Source organism: Panulirus ornatus, chromosome 14 (assembly GCF_036320965.1).
Source record: "Panulirus ornatus isolate Po-2019 chromosome 14, ASM3632096v1, whole genome shotgun sequence".
In the NCBI taxonomy this organism is placed as follows: Eukaryota; Metazoa; Arthropoda; class Malacostraca; order Decapoda; family Palinuridae; genus Panulirus; species Panulirus ornatus.
In genome coordinates this window covers 49,110,375-49,135,425 of record NC_092237.1, presented here as the reverse complement: position 1 = coordinate 49,135,425, position 25,051 = coordinate 49,110,375, and the positions used below count along the sequence as shown (strand labels likewise).

General features: G+C 41.0%; 1 protein-coding gene across 1 annotated transcript in view; it reads left to right on the top strand.

Moving 5' to 3' along the window:
- Khc-73 (Kinesin heavy chain 73) overlaps window positions 1–25,051 on the top strand; it is a 785,588-nt gene that overhangs the window by 357,199 nt on the left and 403,338 nt on the right. The window contains exon 5 of the mRNA XM_071670193.1: window positions 17,090–17,203. Within this exon, the coding sequence (XP_071526294.1) occupies window positions 17,090–17,203 (114 nt within the window). The remainder of the gene's footprint in view (window positions 1–17,089; window positions 17,204–25,051) is intronic.

The following is a 25,051-nucleotide window of genomic DNA, read 5'->3' as shown; positions in this document are numbered from 1 at the left end:
TTATACATAAGTAGTTGAACTGGGAAGCTGGTTTTGTTATGATCATAATATTAGGGCTAAGTTTTACAATCATGATTTATGGGGTTCAGGAGAAAGAATTCAACCTCCATGTTCACTGTGTGTTGTAAGAGGGGGAAGGAGTTAGGGAGCTGGAACCATCCCTTTTGTATTTCAGTTTCTCAAAGATGGACCAGACAAAATAGTAAAGTGAGGGGTGCTCATCTTTCTTGAAGGCTCTGGTAAGGGTGTCTGAATGTGTGTGGATGTAACTAAGATGAGAGGAAAGATGACATAAGTAGTATATGTTTAAGTAAAGAAACCTAGCTGTTCTGGTTCAGTGACACAAAACTCAAGGGTATATGGGGAAGAATGGTTTGGGAATGTCTTTGGGGTAAACTCAGGGGTTATTGTAAGGGCAAAAGCTTAGGAAGTGGGTAGCACTACTGCTGAAGCATGAGATGTGGGAGTGTGTGAAAGAGTGTAAGGTGATCTCCAGACTGATGTGGGTAGAAAGGAAAGTGAATTGTGAGAGATAGGTTATTGTTAGTACTTATGCACCTGTCCATGAGAAGGATGGTGATGGTAAGCAAGTCTTTTGGGAGTAGCTAAGTGAGTGTGTCAGCAGTTATGATGCAAGTATTTGTGATGGATGATTTAAATGTGAAAGTGACAAATGTGACAGGGGGTATGATTGGGGTTCATAGGATGTTCATTAAGGTAAAGGGAAATGGTGAACAGCTTGTGGAGTTGTGCTGCCTGGTTTTAAACAAAGGACATCTGAGAGGGTACATGGGTGAATAAGAAAGATGGTAAGTGGGCATTATTGGATTACGTACTGATTGATAGGTGGTCAAAACAGAGACTCCTATGTGTGAATGTGCTGAGAGGGACAGGGCAGCTGGTGGGGTGTCTGATCCTTACCTAGTGGGGTGAGGATGATTATCTGCAGAGGTTTTAGGAAAAGAGGAAATGATATGGTTAAGAAGAGGATGGTGAAAGTATGTGAGCTTGGAAAAAATATTTCTGTGAAGAAATACCATGAGAGATTGAGTGCAGAATGGAAAAAGCTGAGAGTAAACAAAGCTAGAGGAGTTAGTGAGGAATGTTAGGTATTTAGGGAAACAGTGCTGGTATGTGTGAGAGGAATGTGTGACAAGTGGAAGGTATGGGTGGGCAGGTGAGTGAGAGAAAGAGGTGTGAGTGGTGGGATGATGAAGTAAAGTTGCTAGATTTCTAAGGGATGGGATTAATTTTGTCACACGTATTTGTACTTCCTCTGATTTTTTTTCATCTTTTTTATAGTTTGGGGACCAAATCTAGACTGCATATTCAAGGCGTGGTCTTATCAGAGAGTTAAAAAGTATGAGAATTGATTTGCATGTCTTGTGATGTATGTTCCTGGCTGCTGCTTGACACTGTTTAGTGTGCCTCAGATTGTTGCTATTGACAACTCCAAGGTCCTTTTCTTCATTTAACTTGGTTAGAGAATTTCCAGATAGTTTGAAATTCTAACATATATTCTTGTCTCCAAGGTGCATAACTTTACACATGTCTACATTAAACTTCATTTGCCATCAGTCAGACCACTCTGATCTCTGAATCATTTCAGTCTCACTTGTTTACAGCTCTACCTTCTAATTTAGTATCATCAGCAAATCTAGAGATCTTGGATATTAGACTGGGATCTAGTTCGTTAATGTATGTTATGAGAAGAATGGGGTTATGAAAAGAATGGGGTGTAGGACCGACCCCTTTAGCACATCACTCATTACATTTATCCAGTTTAAGGCTTTGTTGTTTTTATACTACATGCTGCTTTCTTTTGGTAAGCCAGTCTCTGTTCCATGTACAGAGTTCTTCACTTATTCTGTGTGCTTTGAATTCATGTAAAAGTCTTTTGTGAGGTAGTTTGTTGAAAGATTCCAGCCAATTTATCAGGCAAGATCTTCTAATGTAGAAACCATGTTGGTTGTCCAATATAATTTTGTGATCTAGAAACATGACAGTTTTTTTTTTTATATACTTTGTCGCTGTCTCCCGCGTTTGCGAGGTAGCGCAAGGAAACAGATGAAAGAAATGGCCCAACCCCCCCCCCCCCCCATACACATGTATATACATACGTCCACACATGCAAATATACATACCTACACAGCTTTCCATGGATTACCCCAGACGCTTCACATGCCTTGATTCAATCCACTGACAGCACGTCAGCCCCGGTATACCACATCGCTCCAATTCACTCTATTCCTTGCCCTCCTTTCACCCTCCTGCATGTTCAGGCCCCAATCACACAAAATCTTTTTCACTCCATCTTTCCACCTCCAATTTGGTCTCCCTCTTCTCCTTGTTCCCTCCACCTCCGACACATATATCTTCTTGGTCAATCTTTCCTCACTCATCCTCTCCATGTGCCCAAAACACTTCAAAACACCCTCTTCTGCTCTCTCAACCATGCTCTTTTTATTTCCACACATCTCTCTTACCCTTACGTTACTCACTCGATCAAACCACCTCACACCACACATTGTCCTCAAACATCTCATTTCCAGCACATCCATCCTCCTGCGCACAACTCTATCCATAGCCCACGCCTCGCAACCATACAACATTGTTGGAACCACTATTCCTTCAAACATACCCATTTTTGCTTTCCGAGATAATGTTCTCGACTTCCACACATTCTTCAAGGCCCCCAGAATTTTCGCCCCCTCCCCCACCCTATGATCCACTTCCACTTCCATGGTTCCATCCGCTGCCAGATCCACTCCCAGATATCTAAAACACTTCACTTCCTCCAGTTTTTCTCCATTCAAACTCACCTCCCAATTGACTTGACCCTCAACCCTACTGTACCTAATAACCTTGCTCTTATTCACATTTACTCTTAACTTTCTTCTTCCACACACTTTACCAAACTCAGTCACCAGCTTCTGCAGTTTCACACATGAATCAGCCACCAGCGCTGTGTCATCAGCGAACAACAACTGACTCACTTCCCAAGCTCTCTCATCCCCAACAGACTTCATACTTGCCCCTCTTTCCAAAACTCTTGCATTTACCTCCCTAACAACCCCATCCATAAACAAATTAAACAACCATGGAGACATCACACACCCCTGCCGCAAACCTACATTCACTGAGAACCAATCACTTTCCTCTCTTCCTACACGTACACATGCCTTACATCCTCGATAAAAACTTTTCACTGCTTCTAACAACTTTCCTCCCACACCATATATTCTTAATACCTTCCACAGAGCATCTCTATCAACTCTATCATATGCCTTCTCCAGATCCATAAATGCTACATACAAATCCATTTGCTTTTCTAAGTATTTCTCACATACATTCTTCAAAGCAAACACCTGATCCACACATCCTCTACCACTTCTGAAACCACACTGCTCTTCCCCAATCTGATGCTCTGTACATGCCTTCACCCTCTCAATCAATACCCTCCCATATAATTTACCAGGAATACTCAACAAACTTATACCTCTGTAATTTGAGCACTCACTCTTATCCCCTTTGCCTTTGTACAATGGCACTATGCACGCATTCCGCCAATCCTCAGGCACCTCACCATGAGTCATACATACATTAAATAACCTTACCAACCAGTCAACAATACAGTCACCCCCTTTTTTAATAAATTCCACTACAATACCATCCAAAGCTGCTGCCTTGCCGGCTTTCATCTTCCGCAAAGCTTTCACTACCTCTTCTCTGTTTACCAAATCATTTTCCCTAACCCTCTCACTTTGCACACCACCTCGACCAAAACACCCTATATCTGCCACTCTATCATCAAACACATTCAACAAACCTTCAAAATACTCACTCCATCTCCTTCTCACATCACCACTACTTGTTATCACCTCCCCATTTGCGCCCTTCACTGAAGTTCCCATTTGCTCCCTTGTCTTACGCACTTTATTTACCTCCTTCCAGAACATCTTTTTATTCTCCCTAAAATTTAATGATACTCTCTCACCCCAACTCTCATTTGCCCTTTTTTTCAAGTTTTATCTTGTATTATTTTTTTCCATCATTTTGCTTAACACTGACAAAAGGCAAATTGGGCAGTAGATCAAGGCACCCTTTTTGTCTTTTTAATATAAAGGAATTACATTTGCTAGTTTCCAGTTAGTTGGCACCTGACCATCTGATAGAGATTTGTTGAATGGTATTGCACTTGAATTTCTTAAGAAAGGTGGGTGACTATGTTGTTGATTGGTTATTTAAGATTTTGAGGTGTATGAATGGATCATGGTGAAGTGCATGAGGATTGGCAGAATGCATGTATAATGCCAGTAAAAAGGCATGGGTGACAAAGGTGAGTGTTTACATTACAGAGGTATATGGTTCCTGAGTGTACCTGGTAAGTTGTATGGAAGAGTGATGATGGGGAGAGTGAAGGCATGTACAGAGCATCAGATTAGGGAGCAAAGATGTGGTTTCAGGTGTGGTAGAGGATGTGTGGATCAGATATTTGTTTTGAATAATGTGTATGAGAAATACTTAGAGAAACAAGGATTTGTAACAAATATGACATTTATGGATAGAGAAAGCATATAATAGGTTTGATAGAGATACCTTGTGGAAGGCATTGCGAATGTAGAGTGTGGGATGAAATCTAGTAGAAGCAGTGAGAAGTTTGTATCAAGAGTGTAAGGCATCTGTGCAAGTAGATATAGAGGAGAGTGAATTGTTCCTTGTGAAAGTTGGTCAGTAGCAGAGGTGTGTGATGTCACCATGGCTGTTTGATTTGTATATGGATGGCTTGTTGAAGAGGGTAAGTGCAAGGGCCTGAGAGAGAGAGAGAGAGAGAGAGGGAGGGGGGGGGGGGGGGGGAATGCAGTCTTAGGATTGGTGGCAGAATTTGAATAAGAAACTGCAGAAGTTGGTGTCCAAGTTTGGGAGAGTATGTGAAAGGAGGACCTTGAGAGTATATGCAAAGAAAAGCAAAGTTATTAAGTTTAGCAGGGTAAAGGGACAGTTTATGCAAGAATATTAATTGATAGAGTGATGGAAGTGTCTAAATGCAGAATCACTGAAGAGCAAGGGGGTTTTAGGGAAGGTAGGGGATGTGTGGATCAGATTTTTGTAGTAAAGATGACTGTGGAAAAGTATTCAGTGAAAGGTAAGAAGTCGTATACAGCTTGTTTGGATCTGGAAAAAGTGTATGACAGAGTTGAGTGGAATGCTTTATTGGATGTGTTAAGGATATATGGTATAGTGAGACACCTGTTGGATGGTGTGAAAGCATCCTGTAGAGGAGTAGATTGCATTTGTAAGAGTGGATGGAGAGTTGAGCAAAAGTTTTAGGATACATGTAGGTGTGAGGCGAGAGAGATTAAAGCAAAACTGGGGAAAAGGGGTGCAGAGATGGAGTGAGGTTGTGAGATATGATGCCTTGTGGCAAGCCTGTTTGTGGATGATGCTGTGTTGTTTGCTGAGAGTGAAGAGTAGCTGCAGGAGGTTGTAAGTGTGTTTTATGATGTGTGTAATTGTAGGTGATTAAGTGTAAATGCAAGTAAAACTAAAGTGATGGTGTTTGAAAGGAAACAGTGAAAGTATAGATTTTTGTAAAACCATATAGAGTGAAAGGTGTACTAAATTGTGGTTTGGATATTGGGGAGAAAGACTGGAAGAAGTGAGAATTTAAGTATGTAGGAGCTGTCTTGAGTAAGTGTGGTGATATGGAATGAGAGATAAGGGAGAGAGAGCAGTACAGGGTAGGGGAGTCACTGGTTCACTTGATAGAATAATGAAGGGTAGAGGTGTAAGTATGGAAGTGAAGAGAGGATTTAGGGACAGAATAATCCTGCCAACCCTGATCTGTGGAGCCGAAATATGGACATGGAATGAATCACATGAGGTCAAGAATCCAGGCTGTGGAAATGAGCTATTTGAGAGGAACATGTGGTGTGACTAAATGGAATGAGGAAAGAAATGAAGGGATGCGTGAGAAATGTGGAATGCAGGAATGCAAAGGGAATGAGTGGTAGAATGAGTGAAACATAAAACTTTGAGATGATTTGGGCATGTTGAAAGAATGCAAGACCGGGAGTTTACGAGGAAAGTATATGACAGAACAATTAAAGGGGTTGGTATGAATGGAAGACCACCTGTGACATGGGCAAATAGGTTGGAGGAATACTGGAGGAAGAGAAGTAGTGGAAAAATGTGTAGAATTGTGTATGTGAGGGAGGCATGTAAGGACAAGGATAAGTGGAAACTCTTATGCCATGGCTACCCCTTGGTGGGAGTTCCCAGAGGGAACAGTTAACAGAGATATAGGTAGGATAGGTAGGCTGGTCATTAGTTTTTCTTACCTGTTATTATTATATACAGAGTACGTTCTGTATATATTTGGTCTTTTGATACAGTTATTGGGGATTTTTTTTTTTTTCATTCTTCAACCGTATGTTCCCATTGAAACTATATATACCCCATTGTAACTCTCTGAACCATGTGTATATCTAGACCATGGAATGCTACATTATAGATTTTTTCCTGTAATAGAGTAAAAAAGCAGGGAATAACATACTGATCCATTGAAAATACAGGGTGGTTCAAAAAGATGTTACCAGTCTTATGGGGCATTACTAAACTGTTTTGTCTGTTTTCCTGGCGCAACCTCACTGAAGCAGGGGGTAGCAGTGCTGTTTCCTGTGGGGTGTAGTGCCAGGAATGGATGAAGGCAAGCAAGTATGAATATTTACATGTGCATATATGTATATGTCTTTATGTGTATCTTTATGTGTATGTGTGTATATGTTCATATGTATAATCTATATGTATGTATATGTGTATATGAGTGGATGGGCCGTTTGTCTTTTTCCTGGCGCTAACTCACTGACACGGGAAACGGCAACCAAGTATTATAATGATAATAATAATTATAATGGTAATGGATATGATTACATTTTTTCTCTAATTTATTGTAACTTTTGTGATTGTAGGTGTAGATTATAGGTGATAGGTTAAACTTATAATCTGAAGACCTCCAGCAATGATACTGGTCTCTTTTGCTCATATGAATTTAACCTATCACCCATCATTCAGACCTGAAATCACAAGAGTTTGATTAGATACACTAAAGAAGTAATAATGTTTTATTTTATTTATTTATTTTGCTTTGTCGCTGTCTCCCGCGTTTGCGAGGTAGCGCAAGGAAACAGACGAAAGAAATGGCCCAACCCACCCTCATACACAATGTATATACATACATGTCCACACACGCAAATAAACATACCTATACATCTCAATGTACACATATATATACACACACAGACACATACATATATACCCATGCACGCAATTCACACTGTCTGCCTTTATTCATTCCCATCGCCACCTCGCCACACATGGAATACCATCCCCCTCCCCCCTCATGTGTGCGAGGTATTACTAGGAAAAGACAACAAAGGCCCCATTCGTTCACACTCAGTCTTTAGCTGTCATGCAATAATGCCCAAAACCACAGCTCCCTTTCCACATCCAGGCCCCACACAACTTTCCATGGTTTACCCCAGACGCTTCACATGCCCTGATTCACTCCACTGACAGCACGTCAACCCCGGTATACCACATCGATCCAATTCACTCTATTCCTTGCCCTCCTTTCACCCTCCTGCATGTTCAGGTCCCAATCACACAAAATCTTTTTCACTCCATCTTTCCTCCTCCAATTTGGTCTCTCACTTCTCGTTCCCTCCACCTCCGACACATATATCCTCTTGGTCAATCTTTCCTCACTCATTTTCTCCATGTGCCCAAACCATTTCAAAACACCCTCTTCTGCTCTCTCAACCACGCTCTTTTTATTTCCACACATCTCTCTTACCCTTACATTACTTACTCGATCAAACCACCTCACACCACACATTGTTCTCAAACATCTCATTTCCAGCACATCCACCCTCCCACGGACAACTCTATCCATAGCCCACGCCTCGCAACCATACAACATTGTTGGAACCACTATTCCTTCAAACATACCCATTTTAGCTTTCCGAGATAATGTTCTCGACTTCCACACATTCTTCAAGGCTCCCAGGATTTTCGCCCCCTCCCCCACCCTATGATTCACTTCCGCTTCCATGGTTCCATCCGCTGCCAGATCCACTCCCAGATATCTAAAACACTTTACTTCCTCCAGTTTTTCTCCATTCAAACTTACCTCCCAGTTGACTTGACCCTCAACCCTACTGTACCAATAACCTTGCTCTTATTCACATTTACTCTTAACTTTCTTCTTTCACACACTTTACCAAACTCAGTCACCAGCTTCTGCAGTTTCTCACATGAATCAGCCACCAGCGCTGTATCATCAGCGAACAACAACTGACTCACTTCCCAAGCTCTCACATCCACAACAGACTTCATACTTGCCCCTCTTTCCAAAACTCTTGCATTCACCTCCCTAACAACCCCATCCATAAACAAATTAAACAACCATGGAGACATCACACACCCCTGCCGCAAACCTACATTCACTGAGAACCAATCACTTTCCTCTCTTCCTACACGTACACATGACTTACATCCTCGATAAAAACTTTTCACTGCTTCTAACAACTTGCCTCCCACACCATATATTCTTAATACCTTCCACAGAGCATCTCTATCAACTCTATCATATGCCTTCTTCAGATCCATAAATGCTACATACAAATCCATTTGCTTTTCTAAGTATTTCTCGCATACATTCTTCAAAGCAAACACCTGATCCACACATCCTCTACCACTTCTGAAACCACACTGCTCTTCCCCAATCTGATGCTCTGTACATGCCTTCACCCTCTCAATCAATACCCTCCCATATAATTTACCAGGAATACTCAACAAACTTATACCTCTGTAATTTGAGCACTCACTCTTATCCCCTTTGCCTTTGTTCAATGGCACTATGCACGTATTCCGCCAATCCTCAGGCACCTCACCATGAGTCATACATACATTGAATAACCTTACCAACCAGTCAACAATACAGTCACCCCCTTTTTTAATAAATTCCACTGCGATACCATCCAAACCTGCTGCCTTGCCGGCTTTCATCTTCTGCAAAGCTTTTACTACCTCTTCTCTGTTTACCAAATCATTTTCCCTAACCCTCTCACTTTGCACACCACCTCGACCAAAACACCCTATATCTGCCACTCTGTCATCAAACACATTCAACAAACCTTCAAAATACTCGCTCCATCTCCTTCTCACATCACCACTACTTGTTATCACCTCCCCATTTACGCCCTTCACTGAAGTTCCCATTTGCTCCCTTGTCTTACGCACTTTACTTACCTCCTTCCAGAACATCTTTTTATTCTCCCTAAAATTTAATGATACTCTCTCACCCCAACTCTCATTTGCCCTCTTTTTCACCTCTTGCACCTTTCTCTTGACCTCCTGTCTCTTTCTTTTATACATCTCCCACTCTATTGCATTTTTTCCCTGCATAAATCGTCAAAATGCCTCTCTCTTCTCTTTCACTAATAATCTTACTTCTTCATCCCACCACTCACTACCCTTTCTAATCAACCCACCTCCCACTCTTCTCATGCCACAAGCATCTTTTGCGCAATCCATCACTGATTCCCTAAATACATCCCATTCCTCCCCCACTCCCCTTACTTCCATTGTTCTAACCTTTTTCCATTCTGTACTTAGTCTCTCCTGGTACTTCCTCACACAAGTCTCCTTCCCAAGCTCACTTACTCTCACCACCCTCTTCACCCCAACATTCACTCTTCTTTTCTGAAAACCCATACAAATCTTCACCTTAGCCTCCACAAGATAATGACCAGACATCCCTCCAGTTGCACCTCTCAGCACATTAACATCCAAAAGTCTCTCTTTCGTGCGCCTGTCAATTAACACATAATCCAATAATGCTCTCTGGCCATCTCTCCTACTTACATACCTATACTTATGTATATCTCGCTTTTTAAACCAGGTATTCCCAATCATCAGTCCTTTTTCAGCACATAAATCTACAAGCTCTTCACCATTTCCATTTACAACACTGAACACCCCATGTATACCAATTATTCCCTCAACTGCCACATTACTCACCTTTGCATTCAAATCACCCATCACTATAACCCGGTCTCGTGCATCAAAACCACTAACACACTCATTCAGCTGCTCCCAAAACACTTGCCTCTCTTGATCGTTCTTCTCATGCCCAGGTGCATATGCACCAATAATCACCCATCTCTCTCCATCAACTTTCAGTTTTACCCATATTAATCGACAATTTACTTTCTTACATTCTATCACATACACCCACAACTCCTGTTTCAGGAGTACTGCTACTCCTTCCCTTGCTCTTGTCCTCTCACTAACCCCTGTCTTTACTCCCAAGACATTCCCAAACCACTCTTCCCCTTTACCCTTGAGCTTCGTTTCACTCAGAGCCAAAACATCCAGGTTCCTTTCCTCAAACATACTACCTATCTCTCCTTTCTTCACATCTTGGTTACATCCACATACATTTAGACACCCCAGTCTGAGCCTTCGAGGAGGATGAGCACTCCCCGCGTGACTCCTTCCTCTGTTTCCCATTTTAGAAAGTTAAAAATACAAGGAGGGGAGGATTTCTGGCCCCCCACTCCCGTCCCCTCTAGTCGCCTTCTACGACACACGAGGAATGTGAGGGAAGTATTCTTTCACCCCTATCCCCAGAGATAATATATATTTTTTTTTCTTTTTATTTTTGCTTTGTCGCTGTCTTCCGTGTTTGCGAGGTAGCGCAAGGAAACAGACGAAAGAAATGGCCCAACCCACCCCCATACACATGTATATACATACATCCACACACACAAATATACATACCTACACAGCTTTCCATGGTTTACCCCAGACGCTTCACATGCCCTGATTCAATCCACTGACAGCACGTCAACCCCGGTATACCACATCGATCCAATTCACTCTATTCCTTGCCCTCCTTTCACCCTCCTGCATGTTCAGGCCCTGATCACACAAAATCTTTTTCACTCCATCTTTCCACCTCCAATTTGGTCTCCCACTTCTCCTCGTTCCCTCCACCTCCGACACATATATCCTCTTGGTCAATCTTTCCTCACTCATTCTCTCCATGTGCCCAAACCATTTCAAAACACCCTCTTCTGCTCTCTCAACCACGCTCTTTTTATTTCCACACATCTCTCTTACCCTTACATTACTTACTCGATCAAACCACCTCACACCATACATTGTCCTCAAACATCTCATTTCCAGCACATCCATCCTCCTGCGCACAACTCTATCCATAGCCCACGCCTCGCAACCATACAACATTGTTGGAACCACTATTCCTTCAAACATACCCATTTTTGCTTTCCGAGATAGTGTTCTCGACTTCCACACATTCTTCAAGGCTCCCAGGATTTTCGCCCCCTCCCCCACCCGATGATCCACTTCCGCTTCCATGGTTCCATCCGCTGCCAGATCCACTCCCAGATATCTAAAACACTTTACTTCCTCCAGTTTTTCTCCATTCAAACTTACCTCCCAATTGACTTGACCCTCAACCCTACTGTACCTAATAACCTTGCTCTTATTCACATTTACTCTTAACTTTCTTCTTTCACACACTTTACCAAACTCAGTCACCAGCTTCTGCAGTTTCTCACATGAATCAGCCACCAGCGCTGTATCATCAGCGAACAACAACTGACTCACTTCCCAAGCTCTCACATCCCCAACAGACTTCATACTTGCCCCTCTTTCCAAAACTCTTGCATTCACCTCCCTAACAACCCCATCCATAAACAAATTAAACAACCATGGAGACATCACACACCCCTGCCGCAAACCTACATTCACTGAGAACCAATCACTTTCCTCTCTTCCTACACGTACACATGCCTTACATCCTCGATAAAAACTTTTCACTGCTTCTAACAACTTGCCTCCCACACCATATATTCTTAATACCTTCCACAGAGCATCTCTATCAACTCTATCATATGCCTTCTCCAGATCCATAAATGCTACATACAAATCCATTTGCTTTCTAAGTATTTCTCACATACATTCTTCAAAGCAAACACCTGATCCACACATCCTCTACCACTTCTGAAACCACACTGCTCTTCCCCAATCTGATGCTCTGTACATGCCTTCACCCTCTCAATCAATACCCTCCCATATAATTTACCAGGAATACTCAACAAACTTATACCTCTGTAATTTGAGCACTCACTCTTATCCCCTTTGCCTTTGTACAATGGCACTATGCACGCATTCCGCCAATCCTCAGGCACCTCACCATGAGTCATACATACATTAAATAACCTTACCAACCAGTCAACAATACAGTCACCCCCTTTTTTAATAAATTCCACTGCAATACCATCCAAACCTGCTGCCTTGCCGGCTTTCATCTTCCGCAAAGCTTTTACTACCTCTTCTCTGTTTACCAAATCATTTTCCCTAACCCTCTCACTTTGCACACCACCTCGACCAAAACACCCTATATCTGCCACTCTATCATCAAACACATTCAACAAACCTTCAAAATACTCACTCCATCTCCTTCTCACATCACCACTACTTGTTATCACCTCCCCATTTACGCCCTTCACTGAAGTTCCCATTTGCTCCCTTGTCTTACGCACTTTACTTTACCTCCTTCCAGAACATCTTTTTATTCTCCCTAAAATTTAATGATACTCTCTCACCCCAACTCTCATTTGCCCTCTTTTTCACCTCTTGCACCTTTCTCTTGACCTCCTGTCTCTTTCTTTTATACATCTCCCACTCTATTGCATTTTTTCCCTGCAAAAATCGTCCAAATGCCTCTCTCTTCTCTTTCACTAATAATCTTACTTCTTCATCCCACCACTCACTACCCTTTCTAATCAACCCACCTCCCACTCTTCTCATGCCACAAGCATCTTTTGCGCAATCCATCACTGATTCCCTAAATACATCCCATTCCTCCCCCACTCCCCTTACTTCCATTGTTCTCACCTTTTTCCATTCTGTACTCAGTCTCTCCTGGTACTTCCTCACACAAGTCTCCTTCCCAAGCTCACTTACTCTCACCACCCTCTTCACCCCAACATTCACTCTTCTTTTCTGAAAACCCATACAAATCTTCACCTTAGCCTCCACAAGATAATGATCAGACATCCCTCCAGTTGCACCTCTCAGCACATTAACATCCAAAAGTCTCTCTTTCGCGCGCCTGTCAATTAACACGTAATCCAATAACGCTCTCTGGCCATCTCTCCTACTTACATACGTATACTTATGTATATCTCGCTTTTTAAACCAGGTATTCCCAATCATCAGTCCTTTTTCAGCACATAAATCTACAAGCTCTTCACCATTTCCATTTACAACACTGAACACCCCATGTATACCAATTATTCCCTCAACTGCCACATTACTCACCTTTGCATTCAAATCACCCATCACTATAACCCGGTCTCGTGCATCAAAACCACTAACACACTCATTCAGCTGCTCCCAAAACACTTGCCTCTCATGATCGTTCTTCTCATGCCCAGGTGCATATGCACCAATAATCACCCATCTCTCTCCATCAACTTTCAGTTTTACCCATATTAATCGAGAATTTACTTTCTTACATTCTATCACATACTCCCACAACTCCTGTTTCAGGAGTACTGCTACTCCTTCCCTTGCTCTTGTCCTCTCACTAACCCCTGTCTTTACTCCCAAGACATTCCCAAACCACTCTTCCCCTTTACCCTTGAGCTTCGTTTCACTCAGAGCCAAAACATCCAGGTTCCTTTCCTCAAACATACTACCTATCTCTCCTTTCTTCACATCTTGGTTACATCCACATACATTTAGACACCCCAGTCTGAGCCTTCGAGGAGGATGAGCACTCCCCGCGTGACTCCTTCCTCTGTTTCCCATTTTAGAAAGTTAAAAATACAAGGAGGGGAGGATTTCTGGCCCCCCACTCCCGTCCCCTCTAGTCGCCTTCTACGACACACGAGGAATGTGAGGGAAGTATTCTTTCACCCCTATCCCCAGAGATAATATATATTTTTTTTTCTTTTTCTTTTTGCTTTGTCGCTGTCTTCCGTGTTTGCGAGGTAGCGCAAGGAAACAGACGAAAGAAATGGCCCAACCCACCCCCATACACATGTATATACATACATCCACACACACAAATATACATACCTACACAGCTTTCCATGGTTTACCCCAGACGCTTCACATGCCCTGATTCAATCCACTGACAGCACGTCAACCCCGGTATACCACATCGATCCAATTCACTCTATTCCTTGCCCTCCTTTCACCCTCCTGCATGTTCAGGCCCTGATCACACAAAATCTTTTTCACTCCATCTTTCCACCTCCAATTTGGTCTCCCACTTCTCCTCGTTCCCTCCACCTCCGACACATATATCCTCTTGGTCAATCTTTCCTCACTCATTCTCTCCATGTGCCCAAACCATTTCAAAACACCCTCTTCTGCTCTCTCAACCACGCTCTTTTTATTTCCACACATCTCTCTTACCCTTACATTACTTACTCGATCAAACCACCTCACACCATACATTGTCCTCAAACATCTCATTTCCAGCACATCCATCCTCCTGCGCACAACTCTATCCATAGCCCACGCCTCGCAACCATACAACATTGTTGGAACCACTATTCCTTCAAACATACCCATTTTTGCTTTCCGAGATAGTGTTCTTGACTTCCACACATTCTTCAAGGCTCCCAGGATTTTCGCCCCCTCCCCCACCCGATGATCCACTTCCGCTTCCATGGTTCCATCCGCTGCCAGATCCACTCCCAGATATCTAAAACACTTTACTTCCTCCAGTTTTTCTCCATTCAAACTTACCTCCCAATTGACTTGACCCTCAACCCTACTGTACCTAATAACCTTGCTCTTATTCACATTTACTCTTAACTTTCTTCTTTCACACACTTTACCAAACTCAGTCACCAGCTTCTGCAGTTTCTCACATGAATCAGCCACCAGCGCTGTATCATCAGCGAACAACAACTGACTCACTTCCCAAGCTCTCACATCCCCAACAGACTTCATACTTGCCCCTCTTTCCAAAACTCTTGCATTCACCTCCCTAACAACCCCATCCATAAACAAATTAAACAACCATGGAGACATCACACACCCCTGCCGCAAACCTACATTCACTGAGAACCAATCACTTTCCTCTCTTCCTACATGTACACATGCCTTACATCCTCAATAAAAACTTTTCACTGCTTCTAACAACTTGCCTCCCACACCATATATTCTTAATACCTTCCACAGAGCATCTCTATCAACTCTTATCATATGCCTTCTCCAGATCCATAAATGCTACATACAAATCCATTTGCTTTCCTAAGTATTTCTCACACACATTCTTCAAAGCAAACACCTGATCCACACATCCTCTACCACTTCTGAAACCACACTGCTCTTCCCCAATCTGATGCTCTGTACATGCCTTCACCCTCTCAATCAATACCCTCCCATATAATTTACCAGGAATACTCAACAAACTTATACCTCTGTAATTTGAGCACTCACTCTTATCCCCTTTGCCTTTGTACAGTGGCACTATGCACGCATTCCGCCAATCCTCAGGCACCTCACCATGAGTCATATATACATACATACATACATACACACACATATTTTTTTTTTTAATACTATTTGCCATTTCCCGCATTAGCGAGTTAGCGTTTAGTATATGTACCCGTACATACGCACATGTACACACATACACACATACATATAATTTTTTTTTATTATACTTTGTCGCTGTCTCCCGCGTTTGCGAGGTAGCGCAAGGAAACAGACGAAAGAAATGGGCCCCCCCCCATACACATGTATATACATACGTCCACACACGCAAATATACATACCTACACAGCTTTCCATGGTTTACCCCAGACGCTTCACATGCCTTGATTCAATCCACTGACAGCACGTCAACCCCGGTATACCACATCGCTCCAATTCACTCTATTCCTTGCCCTCCTTTCACCCTCCTGCATGTTCAGGCCCCGATCACACAAAATCTTTTTCACTCCATCTTTCCACCTCCAATTTGGTCTCCCTCTTCTCCTCGTTCCCTCCACCTCCGACACATATATCCTCTTGGTCAATCTTTCCTCACTCATCCTCTCCATGTGCCCAAACCACTTCAAAACACCCTCTTCTGCTCTCTCAACCACGCTCTTTTTATTTCCACACATCTCTCTTACCCTTACGTTACTCACTCGATCAAACCACCTCACACCACACATTGTCCTCAAACATCTCATTTACAGCACATCCATCCTCCTGCGCACAACTCTATCCATAGCCCACGCCTCGCAACCATACAACATTGTTGGAACCACTATTCCTTCAAACATACCCATTTTTGCTTTCCGAGATAATGTTCTCGACTTCCACACATTCTTCAAGGCCCCCAGAATTTTCGCCCCCTCCCCCACCCTATGATCCACTTCCGCTTCCATGGTTCCATCCACTGCCAGATCCACTCCCAGATATCTAAAACACTTCACTTCCTCCAGTTTTTCTCCATTCAAACTCACCTCCCAATTGACTTGACCCTCAACCCTACTGTACCTAATAACCTTGCTCTTATTCACATTCACTCTTAACTTTCTTCTTCCACACACTTTACCAAACTCAGTCACCAGCTTCTGCAGTTTCTCACATATATATATACATATGAAATATGTAATAATGTTAGGTTTTATTATTAATTTCTTAATTCCATGTTCAGTATTACCCCATAAGAATGGTAATATTTTTTGAACCACCCTTTGTCTTGAGCCCCTGTTCTGCTTATTAACTTTGAGATTAGAAGTTTCGGGAAAGACAAATGGTATTCATCCTTTGAAAGTATATTAAAACCTATTTGGATAAGTAACCATAACTCAGCAAAGTTTTGTGTACTGAATTTCCTGGTGTAAATAGATGTTGAAGAGGTTGTTCTGACAGGATTATGATGTATACTTTGATTCAATTTTTTAATGTCCTCTTTTTCTTATCTTCAAGAAATATTTTCAGTATTTTATTTATCATTTTGATACTTTCTAATTCACAGGTCCATGACTTGCTAGATCCCAAAGGCTCTAGACAGACATTGAAGGTGCGAGAACACAACATTCTGGGACCCTATGTAGATGGACTTTCTCAGCTAGCAGTTTCATCATATGAAGTAAGATGGCTATTGGTTTTGCATTTGATGTTAAGACTCAGGGTATGGTACCAGAGCACTATGAATACCTAAGATTCAACATTTTTTGTTCTGTTGTTGAAAAGAGTACTCTTGAGTGATATGAATAGGACCTTAGTTTACACAAAATGAAGAGTGTTTAAAGCATAGATATCAGGGTGTTTTATGTATGTTTGTTATTTTATGTGGTTTGGATATGAACAACTGGCCACCAGGCAAAATTAATGGTTCAGGTATAATACATTGAAGTTGGTATGCAACTCAGTTTCATTATTCATTATGTTTATAACGTATCAAGATGCTCAGTTTTTTGTCAAAATTGTAAAGGATATTCTAAGAGGACATCTGCCTCAGGGTTGACTCAAGAAGTGGTTTCACAAAAATGTAGAGGAAGGACAGGAAGGAAACTGAATGTGTTCTGCTTTTGGTAGTGAAATAATTTTTCTTCTTCACAATCTGCAATTTTCACATGTGGACAGAACTGTGCGAGCATATGAGAGCAAATCCACTGGAAGAAGGAGGACTTAAAAACCTAATAATGAAAGAAAAGTTTTACTCTAAATGATTAGTAGACATTTCTATAGAAACATCGTCTTTTGAAGGTGACATACCCAACATCACACAAGGAAGGCACTGTCAGACAAGGGTGTTTTAAGAATATATAGGGAAAGATCCCCCATTAAATTGCATATGCTTAAGCCTAAGGCATGAGAACAACAAAGGGGCCCATGTATACTTTTTTTCTCTCTTTTATTTCTAACTTTTTGCTGTTTCCCATGTTAGCGAGGTAGTCCCTGGAAAAGACCAAAGAAAGGCCTCATTTACTCACTACCAGGTAGACCATGCAATACTCAGCAGGATACAGCATCACATGATTACTGTGTGGTCATTTTCATCTCAAAGTGTGCCATCTTGATACATGTTTCTTTCTATACACCTTGAAGCTTAGGAAGTCTCTTCCCTCTCATGACTCTCCCAATAACCATTACCATTTCCTCCAAAAGTTGCAGTTACTTTCCTTTGCATACTTTTTCCCTTTCATTAACCTCTCCACATTCAGTTAAGGCCCAACTTTGATAAGGAATTTTGTCCATGACTGGAGCCTCCAACATTTAAAGAGAAGTTCCATTTCCTTGCTGTCATGTGTAATGCACCGAAAACACAGCCCCTTATCCACAACCAGACCTTGCAGACCTTTTTGTAGATTTCCTCAGCTACATGATATGCTGTGGTTCAGTACACTGACAGCATGTTGCTTCTTGTAAACCATAGTGCTTCAGTTCCCTCTATCCCATGCATGCCTTTCACCCTTTTGCATGTTTAAGCCTCAGACACTCAAAATCTTATTCACTCCATACTTCCATCTCCACTTTGGTCTACCCCTGCTCCTTCTTCCCTCCACCTCTTACACATATATCCCCTTTGTCAGCCTTTCCTCACTCATTCTGTCCATATGGTCAAAGAATTGTAGCACACGCTTCTCAGCTTTCTCAAACATACTGTTTTTATTACCACGTATCACTATTACCCTATCATTTCTTACTTGATAGACCATCCTCACGCTACATATTGCCCTCACACATTTCATTTACAGCACATTTACCTTCTGTACATTCTCATATAAGGTCTGTGCCTTGCATCCATACACCACCAATGGACTACTGTACCTTCCAACATACCCATTTTGCTTTCCCAGGTAATGACCTTTCTTTCCACATATTCCTCAGTGCTCCCATGTCCTTCAACCCTTCACCCTCCTTATGGCTCACTTCTGCTTCTGTGATTCCTTCAGCTTCCATGTCCACTCCCAGGTATCTGAAATGCTTCACTTCCTCCAAGTTTTCTCCATTCAAACTCCCACTCCCACTCCCACTGACATTTCTCTTTGCACTACCAAACCTAATAATCTTGCTTTTATTATTCACATTTACTCTCAACTTTCTCTTTTCACATGCCTTCCCAAACTCAGGCACCAACTTTTGATGTTTATTACTTGAATCACTTGAATCTGCTACCAGTGCCCTGTCATCAACAAACAAAAACACCCCCACTTTCCAGGCCCCCCTCACCCCCAACATACTATGTACCTGCTGCTTTCTCCAAGACCCATGGCATTTATCTCCCTCACTATCCCATCCATAAATAGATAAAAAAAGAGCATTGCAACTCCCCACGCCCCTGTCATAGACCCAGCATCACCTGGAAGCACTCACCCTCCCTCTACCTACACATGTACATGCAGTACTGTCTTGATGAAAGCTAGTCACTTCTGCTAAGAGCTGCCCTCCCACACCATATATTCATAACGCCTTCCACAGAGCATCTCTGTTAACCATCTGCTTTTCCCATATCCATAAATATGCCACATATAATCCACACCTGCCGGTGCTGCAGGGAGATCAAGAATGTAAGCACTGGTAATGGTAAACTAAAAGTATTTTATACTCATGCTGATGGATTGGTAGTAAATGGCAAAGAGCTGGAATTAAAGAACCATATAACGGAAAATGCGCCTAATATTGTTTTGAGTCGTGGAAACAAAGCTTACTAAAGAGATAAGATCTCACCTTTTCTGTCCAGCAGAGTACATGATAGTAAGGAGGGAAGGAGAAGATAAAGGGAGATAAGAGATGACCTTAAGTTTTGGGAAACCATAATAGATAGGCCATTCAGACAATATGTAATGGGAAGGGAAACTGTATGTAAAAAGTGCATTGTATTGGAAATGATATACATTCCTCCAAAAAAGTTTAATGTCCTCAAATAAATGTACAGTGACAACAATGAAGGTACAATTAGGATGATACACATAGCTTACAGTAAAGCATGCACTTCTCAGAGAAGGTAAAGTATTGATATTACGGATTTCAGTTTTAAGTAGCTGGCCTGGCAGGATTTGGATTCTCATGGTGACAGGAAATCATGGAGACTCAGTTCATAGAGAGTGTACAAGAAAATTTTCTGTACCAGCATGTCAGTGGACTCACTAGGATGAAAGGGTGTGATTCACTCTCATTACCATATCTTAATTTCACACTAGTATATACTAGCAAGGACATTGAAATATCATTTTGACACACCACTTGAAAAAAGTGATCATGCAGTGCTTAAGTTTTATTAACTGGTAAATGAGGAAATTTAAAGAGCTGAGATGAGACCGGACTTGAGGAGGCGGTATAATTGTAGAAACTATTAGGAACTTAATTTCCTTAGTGAGAGGTTCTGTAAAATATACAGTGAATGAGTGGGAACATTTGTATTTCTAGCCACAAATACAGAGGGAAGGTTAAGAAAGAGGGAAGAATGATTTAGTAAAAAATGTCAAGAAGCAGGGGAGCTTAGGGACATGCAGTAATGGAGATATAGGTGACTTTCCAGCTAGCCATCTTATTCAAGGTAAAAGAGAGCAAGTATGAGTAAAAGAGGATAAGAAAGATGGAATGGAGAGATTTTAAAAAGAGATGTGGATAAGGCAAGTGAAAATCCAAAGTGTTTCCATGAATTTATATGAAATATATTGTCAATTAAAGAGCAGCTAATGAGATGAAAGGATTCAGAGAGAAAAATAGTTGTGGATGATGTAAGGATATGTATGGAACTGAATGATAACTTCATAAGTGTTTTTGCATTGAAAGACATTATTGCCCTGCACTTGTGAGATAAGATGGGTAAGAGGCCTTAGATACCAAGAGATATCTTGAGATATCTAAAAAAGACATGAACAGACTGTAAAAGGTCTTGACCCATACAAGGCTAGTGGTCTTAACGAAATTTTACTGTAAGTTCTAAAGACATATGCAGATACAGTAGACAGACCTCTTGCAATACTGTTCAGAATGATGCTAGAGAGAGGGAAAGTACTAGAGTGGAAATGGGCAAATGTCTTACCCATCTTCAAGAAAGAAGACAAGGAAGAAGTATTGAACTATAGACTAGTCTCCTTAATGAATGTGGTCAGTAAGGAACTGGAAAAGTCAGTCAGAAAGCAAAGAGAAATTATTTAAATGAGAGGCAACATGGTTTTAGGAAAAAGTCATGTAGGAAACCTTTTAGACAAAAGGGAACTCTGGTTAGATTGTTTATATCTTGACTGCTAGAAAGCATTTAGCATAGTAGTGCATGGGAAGCTGATTAAGAAGCTGGAATATAAGGCAGGAATAAGGAGTTTCCTTCAATTCTTTGTGGAAGGAAGTAAAAGGACACATGTCAGCAGAGTCTTCTCCAAATGGATGGTCGCCAGTGGAGCACCCCAGGGTTTTGTTTTGGAATGTTACCCTTCTTGATCTATGTGAATGACTTACCTGATAGTGTGAACTCTCACCTGAATAAAACAATGCAGAAGTCTTGAGGGAAGTGAAAAGCAGGACCTTTCCTTTTTTAATAGATCTACCTCATTTTCTAATCACTATACCAACATTCATGGTTTTTCAAGTAACCTCACTGCTGTTGAATACTATCTGTCTAGTACCTTTCCTAATATCTTACTTCCCTCTGTAACCCAGTTGTCTGATGAAGTTCTCACTCGTCCCTTCATCATGTCCAACTATAATCTTCTCACAATTTCAGTTCGAAGGTGGTGTCTGTGCTTATTCCAACATCAACACACCTGTGGCATGCCTCGAGGACCTTAAATCCTCAGACTTTAATATTATGTGGCTCAAAGTCTGTCTCCCAGCTGCAAATGTTTTTTTTTTTTTTTTTCTTATCGTCTGCTGCTCTCCTGATTCTATGATTTTATAACTTTCTTCGACTATTTAAGCTCTTGCCATGAGGCCATGAAATCCTCTTACCTGCAAGCTGAGATCCTCTACCCAGAGGATTTCACTGATCACCATAGGGAAGAGTTAAACTCCTCTTATTCTGATGGTGGGGAGATTGACGCCCTCAGGTTTTCTGTTCCCAGTGATCTAGAGCAAATTATCACCAAGCCCACCTATATTCCTGACCACTGTGACTCTATGCTAATATTTTGGATCTGTTTTTCACCTCTGATCCTTTGTGCTGTAACTACACAATCTTGCCTCCAGTTGGTTCATCTGACCACACTTTCATAGTTGCTTTTATTGTAACAGCATCCCTGCCTCCAGTAGCTCCTTTTCAACATATATATTGGCACCCCAACAAAGCTGAATGGAAAAACTTAATTTTATTGGACTTTCCTTGGTTGAATTACTGTCACATATATGGTTATGCTTTTGTCTCTGCCAAATGCATAAGAGAGGTTATTGTTGTGGGAGTAGGAGCATTAATCCCCTTATCCTCCAAGACGACCACTTCTTCCAGTCCATGATTCAGTCATTCCTATTCTGAGGCCATTCAGGCAAGAGGACAGGCATATTGGATTTGGAAAACTCTCCTCTGACCCCCATTCATTATTTATCATTGCCACTAATCACTGCAAGTATGTTTTCCATAAAGTATAGTGTTCCTTTATTCAAAAGAAGTGCGATAACCTCTCCTCATCATCTGCTTTTAGGTCTTTCTGGTCTTTAGCTAGGTGCATTGCTGACAACATCTGTTGGATTATTTTCCATAACTTTTCCATTCTGATAGTGTTATAACTGTCTTTCCCATAGACAAAACAACTGTTTTTGGTTCTTGTTTCTCCTGTAACTCTACCTTAGAAGAGTCTAATATTCCTTATCCCACTGATGCTTCTCTTTCTAATCCTTTGCTCCTCCCTATAAATCTCTTTTCAAACTCTTCAAAAAGTTCATGCATTCTCTCTCTCTCTCTCTCTCTCTCTCTCTTTCTCTCTCTCTTTCTCTCTCTCTCTCTCTCTCTCTCTCTCTCTCTCTCTCTCTCTCTCTCTCTCTCTCTCTCTCTCTCTCTCTCTCTCTCTCTCTCTCTCTCAGCAATGCTATGTGATACTGTCCGTACCCATACCCATGTACAGAAACAGTATGCCTCCAAATTTAAAAACCAGAACTTTTCCTTACTTGGTTTTGTAAGAAGTTCCACTGGTATGGTGGGTTTCTTTAATTCTCATAATCTGGCTGATAATTGTTCTAGTTGTCATTCCATCTTGTTCTCTTGTTTTGATGAGCCCTTAATTTATCTTACTACTAATATTGATTCATGCCATCATTCCAGTTTTCTTTTCTGTTCAGGGCTTATTCATAATTTGTATATGATTATTACAGCTTGTTAATGTGTTTGTTTGGCATCTCTGTTGATTTCTTTTTCCTTCATTTGTATTGTTAACTATGTTTCTTCCAGTATTTCTGTCTTTAATTTTCATTAAATGGACTATGTTTGTTCCAGTATTTCTGGCTTTGCTTTTCGTTAAATGGTCTCCATCTCTTTCCAGATCTTCCTGTTTGTTTTATTTCTCTGTTGATTGTCATTTTCTTCAATTTTTTATCTTTTAGCTTCCTTGTATTTGTTTTTTATTGTTGTTTAAATGAACATTTCTCCATACTGTTACACTCTTTGTTATTCACATAGCATAAACAAATATCTGTTTGGGTTAAGTTTTATTTGTGCTTGAACTTGATGACACATTTATCAACCCACTTCACAAAGGAGGTAACAAACTAGCCTAAGATATGATTTACATAACTCAGGTCAGCATATTTTCAGAGCAGGAAGATCTTGCTTCTCAATTTCTTTACCACTATAGTAAGATAGTAAAGGTACTTGAGAACATACAAAATTACAAGGGATGTACACAGGCATTGCAAGAACATTTAGTATATATTACCACAGTATCTTAGCACATTAAACAAAAGATGGGAATTACTTTTAAGATTAGAAAATGGTAAAACAGTCTTAAAACTAACAGATCACAACATTTTGCTTTAACTCAGGCTATTTCCAGGGCTCCCATGGTGAAGTGCTCACTCTCTCAAGGAACTGTATTTGCCTTACTTTTGTTTCTTGTTTGTATATCTTACATTGACAAAGACTCAAATCACAGTCTCATATCATCCTTTACTGATGATGCAAGATAATGTAAGAAAATCTCATCAGTTTAAGACACTGAGAAACTGAAGTTCAAAATATCAGACAGACACAGGCACCATCATATCATGATTGAATTGTGTGAAGAACATTGAAGTAATAATGTCTTAATGACCTTACTTTCATCAAACAAAACAAAGCAAGAGTTGCTTCCTCCAAAGAAACAGGTGGACTTTGCAGACCTTTAAGACAAAGGATGAAAAGCAAGTGATGATGTACCTTATGATACTTATACCCTTACCAATATCATTCTGCTGTGTACCGACAGCTGCTTATAATGTGGCAAAAATGCATAATTAACAAGTGTTAAAAATCTCTCACAGCATGTTTAGAACTACTGAACTACTGGGAAAGACTGAAATCACAGAGGTTTTACTCTTTGGAGCACAGACAATAGAGATATATCGTCCTTTACACCTGGAAAATCCAAGGAGACATGTTCCTAAGCTTAAACTAAGAAATAATTCCCTGTTGGCACTGCAGGCATGGAAGACTTTGTAATATAGTGCCTCAAAAATTGGAGACAGGAAGCACAAAAGAAGGAAGAGTAAAGTTATCACCAAAAAGCAGAAGGTGCAATAAGCACAAATAGAGAAAATACCTTTATCATATGGGGCCCAAGGCTATTCAACACAGCCTGTGAACATCAGAAACTGTGGGATTGGATGCATGGTGGAGAAATTTGACCCTTAAAAGTCTTGCTGAATTTTCATTTCTAATCCCCAAAACTTGTTTGTAAAGTTGTTTGAAAAAACGTATTTAATCTGTTTGCTGCATAACCCAGATTTATATGATGTGTGCATTATTACCGTTTTTTTGCATAAATTCAAAAAATGCCATGGCAGTAGAAAAGCACTTTCCCTCTTT